General features: G+C 41.3%; 1 protein-coding gene across 2 annotated transcripts; it reads left to right on the top strand.

Moving 5' to 3' along the window:
• Positions 1-1,801: 1,801 nt before the first annotated feature.
• On the top strand, positions 1,802-7,209 carry LOC309833638 (retinol dehydrogenase 14). Of its 2 annotated transcripts, none has more exons than XM_082672072.1 (2): positions 1,802-2,226; positions 5,559-7,209. In XM_082672072.1, exons 1-2 carry the CDS (start codon positions 1,843-1,845, stop codon positions 6,174-6,176), a joined length of 1,002 nt encoding a protein of 333 aa, XP_082528198.1. In that variant the 5' UTR covers positions 1,802-1,842; the 3' UTR covers positions 6,177-7,209. The 2 variants fall into 2 exon arrangements, with proteins under 2 accessions (XP_082528198.1, XP_082528197.1); XM_082672071.1 differs by having other exon boundaries at positions 1,802-2,235; positions 5,559-7,208.
• Positions 7,210-11,374: the final 4,165 nt, after the last annotated feature.

Here is an 11,374-nt window from a genome sequence, read left to right as displayed (position 1 = left end):
ACACGCAAGGCTGAAGCAGAAATCTCTATGGGCTGGAAGTGGTCAGGAAATGTAGAGAACGGAGGTGGGCTTTGCAGGACAGGAAAGATGTGGACGGAGAGAAAAGAAGAGAGGAAACGTGCTCCCGGCTCAGTGAGTGTGAGAGGCAGCTTCAAGTTACAGATAGGATAGAATAAAGGCCCCCCCCCACCATGATTTCTGTTCCTGGTGCCTTGTCTAATCCTCAGTGAGAGTGCTCCTCCCACCTCTGAGCTCCATTCTCAGCACTCATAAGAATCCTTCTTCTGGCATTTGACCTCTTGGCTGTTTGTACTATGCCTTTTTGGTGCATGTTATATCCTTCCCAAATACAAGGGAGTGGAGGAGAGTTTATCAAAATCATCTAGGGAGTTTATTTCAAACTACAGAAGTTGTGTGTCTCTTCTCTTGTCCTGAAGATTCTAGAATGGGGGCTGGGGCAGGAGGGGTCTCTGGACCAGACAGTAAGCACCCTGAGGGCAGAAATGGTGCCCTATTTCTTCGTGACTCTCGCAGGGCATAGGGCCTGGCATGTATTGGATGGGTGAGTAGATGAACGTATGACGACTTAAGAGTAGTTTGGTCTGGGCTTCCCTGGTAGCGCAGTGGTTGAGAGTCCGCCTGCCGATGCAGGGGACATGGGTTCGTGCCCCGGTCCGGGAGGATCCCACGTGCCGCGGAGCGGCTGGGCCCGTGAGCCATGGCCGCTGAGCCTGCGCGTCCGGAGCCTGTGCTCCGCAATGGGAGAGGCCACAACAGTGAGAGGCCCGCGTACCGCAAAAAAAAAAAAAAAAAAAAAAAAAAAGAGTAGCTTGGTCTAAAGTTTGAAGTTTGCAGCTTGAAGATGGATCCCTGTGGCAATAACCCGATATTTCTGAAGCATTTTACAGTGTAAAAAGCACTTTCCCTTCCTTGTTACATTTAATATTCCCCGGGAGGGAATGGGGAAGACGCTTGTGAATGAGCCTGCTCAGAAGTCTATGTATACAATAAGTCCACGCTTTTCCCAGTGTATCTCTACCACTGTCAAATAAGACCATTTGAGAATGCCTTTTTATATATGGATCAAGGCCACAATGGTCTAACATTCTCAAACCGTGGTCCCCAGATCACCTGCCTCAGAATCACCTGGGAACTTGTTAGAAATGTACATTCTCAGGTTCCATTTTGGACTCTAATGAATTTGAAACTGGGCCCTGAAATTTCTGTTTTTACAGGTCCTGCAGTTGATTCCAATGCAACGCGAAAGTCTGAGAACCACTGGTCCATTCTATTTCTAACTGATTCATGTCGCTAAGTTCTTAGCATCAGCTGTGGGAAAAAAGAGCCTCTCTTCAGACTTTCGTTCGGCAGGGACCATTCTCCAGAGGATGAAGGTAAACTGAACTGAGGGTTAACAAGTCCCAGGCGCCCTTAACGGAAAACACACAAAGCCAGCCCCGAAGTGTGGGATTTGTAAAGCAGCCTATAAAGAGACTTGTAAATTCAAAGTACTCATTAGGCATTTCCACGGGGAAGGCCACCACCACTCTGGGATTTCCATGGGTAGGGACCTCAGGACCCTGAAAACCCGGGGCCGTGCTCACCCTTCTCTCAGGCTGGGAGCCGGCTCCACCGAGGAGCCACACAGAGCGCTGTCCTCTACTAACCAATCAGGTGCCCTCAGAAGGGGGACTACAAATCCCAGCATGCCCCACGCCGCCGTCAGGGGACGACAGGCCGCGCCCCAGCGTTCTTTACGTACAGGGCGCGAGCTCAGACCCCGGCGCGCGGCGACCCCGGAAGTCCCGCGCAGGCGCAGGTGGGCCCTGGGCCCGGGCGGCCATGGCAGTGGCTACGGTGGCGGCGTTACTGGCCGCACTGGGTGGGGCCCTGTGGCTGGCGGCCCGGAGGTTCGTGGGGCCCAGCGTCAAGCGGCTGCACCGAGGCGGGGACTCCGGCCTCATGCACGGGAAGACAGTGCTGATCACGGGTGCGAACAGCGGCCTGGGCCGCGCCACAGCCGCCGAGCTGCTGCGCTTGGGGGCGCGAGTGATCATGGGCTGCCGGGACCGCACACGCGCCGAGGAGGCGGCGGTTCAGCTCCGCCGCGAGATATGCCAGGCTGGGGGCCCCGAATTGGGGCCTGACTCCAGCGGGGCCGGCGAGCTCGTCGTCAAGGAGTTGGACCTCGCCTCGCTGCGCTCCGTGCGCTCCTTCTGTCAGGAGGTGCTCCAGGTGTGGGGCTCTGGGAACCTGCCGGAGATCGGGGACTGGCTAGGGGCTTCGGCGGGCGAGGCGGGGCCTGGAGGGCCGGGGGCTGAGCCGAGGAGGGGACCGCCCACAGTCGAGGGAGGGGGTGTGACCTTGGGAATGATTCGGGCGGCTTGGGAATTGAAGGCTGGAAAAATTGGTAGGACAGTCTTCTGTCTTCCAAGAATGTTGAGAAAGAAAATGGGCCCAAGAGAAAAATAAGCGAGTTTCTGAACATTTCCTCTTGCCATGTGAGGACAGCTCAGGAGGAGATCCGCCAGGTCCCTGGATTGTTTTTCCTGTGTCCAAAGTGAATGTGCACCAAGCCGTCTCTCAAAGAGCCTGAGAGCACATAGGGGACGCTGCTAGACAAGGACCTTGGAGCAATTTTTCCCCCCCTGCTAGGGTAGGAAGTTTAGCTTTCTGCCACCAGTGAACTCATGAGCAGTATTCTTAACCATACTCTGGCCTAACTTCCAAATAGACTGGAGCTTGGAATGCCAGTGGTCATGTGCTCTAAATGGGGACAGAAATAAAAGTAATATAATACCTAGCACTTGTTGAAAGTTTCCTGTGTGCCAGGAGCTGTTCCAAGCATTTCAGATATATTTTTTTTAACTTTTAATGAAATTAAACTGACTTTGACTGCTCTTGTCATCCAGTCTTCACAGTAACCCTGTGAGGTAGGCATTGTTACCCCATTTTACAACGTAAGGCCACTAAGGCATAGGTAGGCTAAGTAATTTGCCCACGATATTTCTCTAGAGCCCTTGCTTTTAACCCCTATATAGTACTTCTGCTGCCTGCCAGTGAGGTAGAGGATTTCTTTGTTTAGATAGCTCATCCACTGAAATGGATGTCCTCTGCTGAAATTGAGGTAGAAGGGTTCCCTGCAGAGGTGACTTGCAAGAGGGCATTCAGAAGAGTGATGTTTAAAATTAGCTGGCATAGAAAAGGAGCCTATATGAAAAGGAGTCTCCTGAGTCTAGAACAGAAGTTCCCAAACTTTCTAATTTTTTTCATGATGCCCTTAGGCCAAACAAATATCTAACAGCTTATTCATTAAGCAGTTAGATCCAAACAACTTAATAAGTATTTATGTAACAACTTAGTAGCTGTTTGAAACAAAAACACACATAGCATAAATAAAAGAAAAAAAGATTTTTATTTCATTTTTCAATAACCATAATTATTATAACCATAAGTATACTAATGGGAAATGTGCATCTGTTGTTCACTGTACCAGCTTGTCAAACTTTGGAATCAGACTGACCATTGCCACCCTCATTTCTGTTCTATGTTGACTTTTAACATTGTACTTGCATTTCATTGCAGCAACTACTAAACACTCAGCTTTGCAAAGGTAGGACATCATGAAAAGGAATATAGCACAATAAAATGTTGAAGGTGTGAACCACTTGGAGCTTGGTAGTTTTTGAGATGTTGAGCAGAGTATCATTTTGTTTCCCTCGAAAACTTAAAATACTCCAAATCACCCTGAGAGTTTCCTTGTGACTCTCTAGGGCAACTCGATACACAGTTGGGGAGCTGTTGCAGATCCAGAGTTTTGGTTTGTTTTGCTGTTATGACCAGTATTTCATTATCAGGTTTAGAAATAAGAAGTAATAGTGTACAAGAGATGTTGGGAGAATCCAAAGTGGATCTTCCTATTCAGTAAAAATGTAGATGGGACTGGGTATACTTATTCCTTGATACCTATGGTTTCTCACTACTTTGGCCACTTGACAGAACCAAGTAAAAGTTAAGGAGATAAAGAGAAAACTAAGTTGTCCTTGCTTCTAAGTATGTATTAAGTTCCTTCCTGGCTCTGAAGTTCAGTAGTTCAGTGACTATAACCAGAATTAAAAAAAAAAAAAAAAGGAAGTGTAAATTTCCCACAGGTTGGTATTCTTGGTATTTATGTCATTTATCTTCTAGAATTTAAAAAACAGTAAATGATACAGTCTTAAAATAACACAAGCCCAGCAAAGAATGATGGCTCAGAAATGATTAATACAGGAAACTCTTCCAAAGGATTACTGAAAAGAACACTCCTTTCTTTCCCCCACGGGTGAACTTTTGCCTTCTTTTTGAAGTTGACTATTGGAAAAGCAAAAGGTGCTGAGACACACAGAATGAGAAATAGTTAATCCACTGACAGGTAGGCTTTGATAACAGTTGTGAAATTTAACACATTCTTCTTTTCACTTAATTTGGCAAAAGGGCCAGTGATATTTGAAATTTGACCTCAAATTTATTTGTGGGTCATCACTGTGTCTTTACACCTGGAACACGTTGTACATTTCTTTTTCTCTGCCCATCAAAAGAGACAGAGCCAGGAAGGGACAAGGGAAAACCAACTAAATGAAGTAAAGAATGAAAAGACTTCCCTTTGAGGACAGTCTAAATTTTAGGACTTTAATCTGGGGAGATGCAGGAGGATATGGTCAAAGTGCAAAATTCTGACTGTATAGATCTCTTAAGTTGGGGGCTCCTCGAAGCTTGAAAGAGGTAGATTTCATATCGGGGAAAAAACAACTGTGAATTCTAGAGTCGTAATAGAGGTTAAAGGTATTTGTTGGGCAGACCTCCTCTGTTAAGTCTCCTTTGCTGTTATTGTGAGACTTAGTATGTATGATTCATGGTTTTGTTTCTGATATGTTTATACTACCTGTTTAATATTTTTCTTAATGTTCCATTGATTTATTCATGATGTTCTCTCCAGTCTTAATTTGCATCCCTCACCCTCTCTATTGCTTGTCCCATTTTTAAGGAAACAACCTGGAGTTGCTCCATTCCCATGGTGACATTTATTATTAGAAAATTACAGAATAAAACAATCCTAACTTGCCCCTGGCGTTGATACTAGTAGCTCTGGGAATAAACAATGCTGACCTGTCTTCTGCTGTAGTTCCACTCTCTAGCTCACATTGAATGTCTAGCTATGGTTTGAAATCCCAATTAGAAAAGCAGTCTAGCTTACTAATTAAGAATAGGGCCATTGGTGTCAGATTTCAACTTCAGGGTTTTGTTTGCCACTTAGGAGCCCTGTGATTCTGGACAAATCACCTAACTCTGGTGCTTCAGTTTGCTTATAGAGTTGTTGAGAGTAGATGGGATAACATGAAAAGCACCAGGTCAGGCACACAAGTCATTGTTGTCGTCGTCTTCTTTTCTCTCAATTGTTGAAAACTCATAGAGGCGTTTTTTAGAATTTTAGTAGTTTGCAGGAATTGTTTAAAATTTTATTTTAGGCACATTTAAGGCCTGCGTTCATAACTCTGCCATTCTCTTTTTGCCATTTGAAGGAAGAGCCTAGACTGGATGTTTTGATCAACAATGCAGGCATCTTCCAGTGCCCGTATATGAAAACTGAAGATGGGTTTGAGATGCAGTTTGGAGTGAACCATCTGGGGCACTTTCTACTCACCAATCTTCTCCTTGGACTCCTTAAAAGTTCAGCTCCCAGCAGGATTGTGGTAGTTACCTCCAAACTTTATAAATACGGAGACATCAACTTTGAAGACTTGAACAGTGAACAAAACTATAATAAAAGCTTCTGTTATAGTCGGAGCAAACTGGCTAACATCCTTTTTACCAGAGAACTAGCCCGCCGCTTAGAAGGCACAAATGTCACTGTCAATGTGTTACACCCTGGCATGGTGCGGACCAACCTGGGGAGGCACATACACATCCCACTGTTAGTCAAACCACTTTTCAATTTGGTGACATGGGCTTTTTTCAAAACTCCGCTAGAAGGTGCCCAGACTTCGATTTATTTAGCCTCTTCCCCTGAGGTAGAAGGTGTGTCAGGAAAGTACTTTGGGGACTGTAAAGAGGAAGAACTATTGCCCAAAGCTATGGATGAATCTGTTGCAGGAAAACTCTGGGATGTCAGTGAAGTAATGGTTGGCATATTAAAATAGGAACAAGGAGCGGAAGAGAGCTGTTTGTAAGACTGGATGTCAGCTCTGTCATTTTAGGTTTTTTTTTTTTTTTTTGACTACTCCACGTGGCTTGCGGGATCTTAATTCCCCAACCAGGGATCTAACCGGGGCTCCCAGCAGTGGAAGCGTGGAGTCCTAACCACTGGACTGCCAGGGAATTCCCTGGATGTCAGCTCTATCTTTGATCAGGAATGGTGTGGCTTGGGCACTTGCTACTGGAAGATGCAATTTTGGTTTTACCATAGTACTGCTAAGAGGTACATAGAGATATTTTGAAGTTACTAAAAAGTTATTTTTTGGAGAACATAAAATTTCAGAAAAGATGTTTTAAATATATATAATAAGCATATCAATGATTATAATGAGTGATATGGTTATAATATATTTTAAAATTTTAATTGAACAAGCATGGATTACAAATATTAAAGAATTCAGGGACTTGAAATAGATACGTTGAGAAGTTTTTCAAGTATCTTTGAGTTTTATGGTATGTTTAAAGTGTTAAGTGTTTTAATGATAATACTGGCTTTTGTGGGGAAATAATATGCATGGTGTGAATGCACAATTCTTACTTGGAATAAATTTACTGATGCAAATTCTTATTTGTGTATTCCTTTAGAAGTTTCTCTGAAATTAGTCCTTTATCATCTCATTAGCCTCTACTGATCTTGGTATGCCCAGTGCCTTTTCTTCCCACATATCTTGCGCACTGCTTTAAGAAGTAGTATTTCTAAAATCCAAATCTGTGTCACAGTGTCATGTCCCTGCTTAAAAACTTGTGGTGGTTTCCAGTTGCCCATAACTGGGTTTCCAGCCTTTTTTCTTTCTTTTTTAAGCTGCAGAATGTTTTTCTTCAAGAGAAGTCTTATTCAAATGTAGAAGCTGGATGGGTATAATAGATCATAGCAATGCTGTGAGGATGGAGTCTTCCAAGGCTATTTCTGAAGGGACTTTGTGCAATTCAGTAGTTTATAAACCATTTCTATTTAAACATTTTAGTATATTTTTGAGACTCCCCATGAACTGGCCACATGCTTACCTTGTACTCTTACACTCAGTGCTGTCCAGTAGAACTTTCTGCAATGATGGAAATAATTCTGTCTGCACTGTCCAATATGGTAGACTCTAGACACCTGTGTTTATTGAGTACTTGAAATGTGACTGAGAACTGATTTTCTAATATTACTTAAGGTCAATTTAAATTTAAATAGGCTTAGTTACTAACGTCTTAGACAGTATATCTCTACTCCTTTCATTGTATAACCCAGTCCTCAATATGGACCAATCACCCATCTGCCTCTGGGCCTTTCCTTATATTGTTCTTTCAATCTGGAATATCCTTCTCTTTTTTACTGGGAATATTCCTTAGCCTTTAACATTCCCTTCAAGTGTGTTCCTTTCCTTAATATCTGTAGGAGGATCCAATTCTCACTCTACTTATTTTTCATTGATCTTGGCAGATTTACTAGGAATTTAGTGCACTAATTATTTGTTCACAGCTCTAGCTAGACAATTGCAATAGGAATTATCCAAGGATAGATTATATTCTTACTAGTTTTCCTTCCTCAAGAGTCAGATACAGTACCTGACACAGTAAATACTAATGTGTGAATAAATAATAAGTCAATGGTGGTATACATAAAAATCATTGAGTAAGTAGGAATATTGTAGGCATCAATAGTAATTTTAAGTATTTGTTTTAACCATCTCATAATATTGACAAAAGGAATTATGACTGTAAAGGATAGACAACTACACAGAATTTAATGGCCATTTTGGTCAGGAGTAGTCCTTGGTTGGTTATTATTTTTAAGACTGTAATATCTGGTTACCAGTATCAGTTCTTTCTAAGAATGGCAGGATCTTGGCAAATGGTATAGAAGGTCTGTTTTCTATTAGAGCATTGGGTTGTGAATATGAGAAACACTTAGTGTTTGTATCATCACAGGTGTGTCTTTGCAGGTGTAGTCATTATAGCTGCATCATATTCTTTGAAACTTATTTTTAAAAAATAATCCTACAAAGAGACCTGCTGAATTTAGAAATATGGGCAGGAAATACATCAGAATGCAACCTGGAAAAATGGAAGCTAATAAATCTGTCCTACACCTTGACTTCATTAAAAAGGAGCCTTTTTTTTTTTTTTTCATTTAATACCATCTTTTCTGGCTGCATTTTGATACCTGATGCTTTTCAGGGGATTTGGGCCTTTTGTGAGAGTTGAGCCTTTCAGAGTTCTTGTTTGTGGCACCATAATAAAATAGGATATATTAATTTATCATGATGGAAAACTAGAAACTAGAAAACTAGAAACTCATCTGGAAACACTACCTATTAAGGTAAAACGAGCTGCCATTTGGAAGAGGTCCTTCCCACTCAGTGTTTGGTGGAATCGAGGGCTAATCGCTGTCGTATAACTAGTTAGATTTTGAGGATTATTTAAACCCTTTGCTTCTCTCTCCTTTCCCCTTTCTGCTGACTTCTATTTCACTGGGCAAGGAAATAAGAAAAAGGCAATTCTGTTACTTTGATACTCTTGCCTCTAGCAAAATATTGTTAAGAAAGAAGCATGTAATGTGCCAGATAATGGAACAATTGAGTTGGAAACCCATTTTCATGTTGGTTACTGACAATCTTTGGAAATACTGACTTCTATTTCAAGCAGGTTTTTCTGAAAATGAGTGAGATTTCTGGGTCCTCTGCCTCAACTTCACTCAGAGTAGCTATTTTATATAGTGGGGTTCTAAGTAGCATTTAATTGGGAAAGTGATCTCACTGCTTAAATATACCACCACATTGGGTTTGATGAACAACTCTACTATTTAATTCTCTCTGTGACCTTGGCAAGTTACTTAACCTCTCTGAGCTTCTGTTTTCTTGGCTCTATCATTGAGACATGAATGCTAGCTTTAATGGATTGTTCAGTGAAGAGGCCGACAAAGAGTTTAACAAAATACCTGCCACATGTTCATTTCCTCTTCCCTATGTACCTTATCATTATACTATTATTAGTAATAGTAATTAGGTGAGTACACATAATGGGGGAAAAACCTCTAAACCAAGAGTCAGCAACCTTTTTTTAAAAAGGCTACATTGTAAATACTTAAGGTTATTAAGCCATATGCAGATATTCTTCTTCTGTTACATATTCTTTTTTAACAATCTTAAAAATATGAAAAATTCTTGGATCACAAAGGCCATACTATTTACTTATGCAACACCCCAATGTATTCACTAATTTGTCTTTTGATATGGACCATTTTTAAAGTCTTGATTGAATTTGCTATAATATTGCTTGTTTTATGTTTTGGTTTTTTGGTCATGAGGCATATGGGATCTTAGTTCCCCAATCAGGGATCGAACCCACACCCCCTGCATTGGAAGGTAGAGTCTTAACCACTGGACCACCAGGGCAGTCCCCACTCATTTGTCTTTAAGACACCTTGTAAGGCACAGTTCTCATGTACACTGTTACTCCTATTAATAAGTCTCCTATTGTTTCTCCTAATCATTTCTAATCTCCTGTGACTATTTGCATGCGGACCCAGGAAGTGTAAAGAGTGTATTCTTCAAATCTCTCTCCAGCTATAGATTCTGGTGTGAGGAATAGCAGTTATCTGCCTCCAGCTTCCTCTCTCACAAACCTGCCGCGCCTGGCCAGAGATCTAAGAGAACCTATATTTGAATATTTAATTGATTCCAAATGTGCTAAGGAACACTGCAGAGAAGACACGTTACTAATCACTCTTCAGGAGCTTGGCCCCTACAGAAACAGCTTCAGATGTTTCCCAAACCTTCTCTGGACAATAGGGAGTTAAATTAGTTACAGGTTACCATGGAGGAAGGGAATCTACTCCTAGAGGAAAGTTAAATGGAGCCCTCAGTTTTGCACAGACACGAGGAAGAGTTTTTGCTACACTAGATGTTTAATCAAAGTACAGTAGAAGCCCTCTTACTAGCCATCATCTAACAGACTGGCTGCAATAACTGATTCTCCGTTCTGTTTGTAAAACATGGTGACTGATGCCCACAGCATGCGAATGCACTAGGCTGGCAGGCTCCCCGCTAGCGTCCCTCTGGCACTTCTGCCCCCACCTATTCTGTTACATACTTAGGAAGAGTGAGTTTCGTACCATTCATTTACTCATTTAATAAATATTTATTGAATGCCCAGTATGTGCCAGGCATTATTCCAGGCTCGCAGGACTTAGGAGGCAACAAAGGAAACCAAACCAAATCTGCATGTGTATGTTAGCTGTGCTCGTTATTAATCATACTAGAAGTTATTAATCATAATGCAAACCAATGAAATACGAATACAAAGAGAAAATGGATTTCTATGAAAAGCTGAGTGCTTTGTTAAAGCTAAATGAAGGTGAATCACTAGAAACTTACTGTTGAATAACGTTTCAAAACAACTGTCAAATACTAAAAATAAATATTATAAAAATCTAAAAGTTGTCTGTATTAAGTGCTTTGCAAGTGGCTTTAAATTTTGACCCCATTTTAAAGACTCAGAAAAACAAAAGACAAGTCCTTAGCTTTATATCAGAAGTTGGGAAATGAATGGACACGTTATATGTTTTAAGTTCAGATAATAATGTTGTGGTGCATATGATTCATCTTTACAATTTCTTTCTTTAATCAACTTTTCATGTGACCCACCAATTTCAAAGAAGAGGACTTCTATTGTATAAAGTAGAGCTATCACTGACATGTCAGAAAAGTTTCAGTTTGGAGGAACTGGAAATAAATGTATCTGTGTAGTGAATCACATTCACCCAAAGCCTTCTAATCTAAATTTGGGAATATGTTTTATTTTTTTTTAATGTCCCAATATATTTATTATTTGATGTATTTTGTCCTGAATGTCTTTTGCAGCCTAAGACTTATTTTCATCAACTGTTTGCTTCAGTCTCTCATTTAAAGCTCCTACTCATTGTGTTAAACAGATAAATTCTTGAACACTTAGCAGTTATTTTTCAGCATGTCATTTTATCATTAGAAGTTGCCATGTTACATATGATGTATTACAGCTTGATCTGTCCTAAGTTGCAGGTCTTAAAGTCTATTTTCAAACTTCCTTTATAAATTCTAACTTAAAATACTTGTACCTTTATTTATTTATTTTGTATACTCCGTAGATCTGGACAGTTATCCAGTTATTAGCAGAATGG

This window comes from Grampus griseus, assembly GCF_964374135.1.
Source record: "Grampus griseus genome assembly, chromosome: 15".
NCBI lineage: Eukaryota > Metazoa > Chordata > Mammalia > Artiodactyla > Delphinidae > Grampus > Grampus griseus.
Note: the sequence above shows the minus strand (reverse complement) of the source record. Positions and strands in the feature narration are given on the sequence as shown.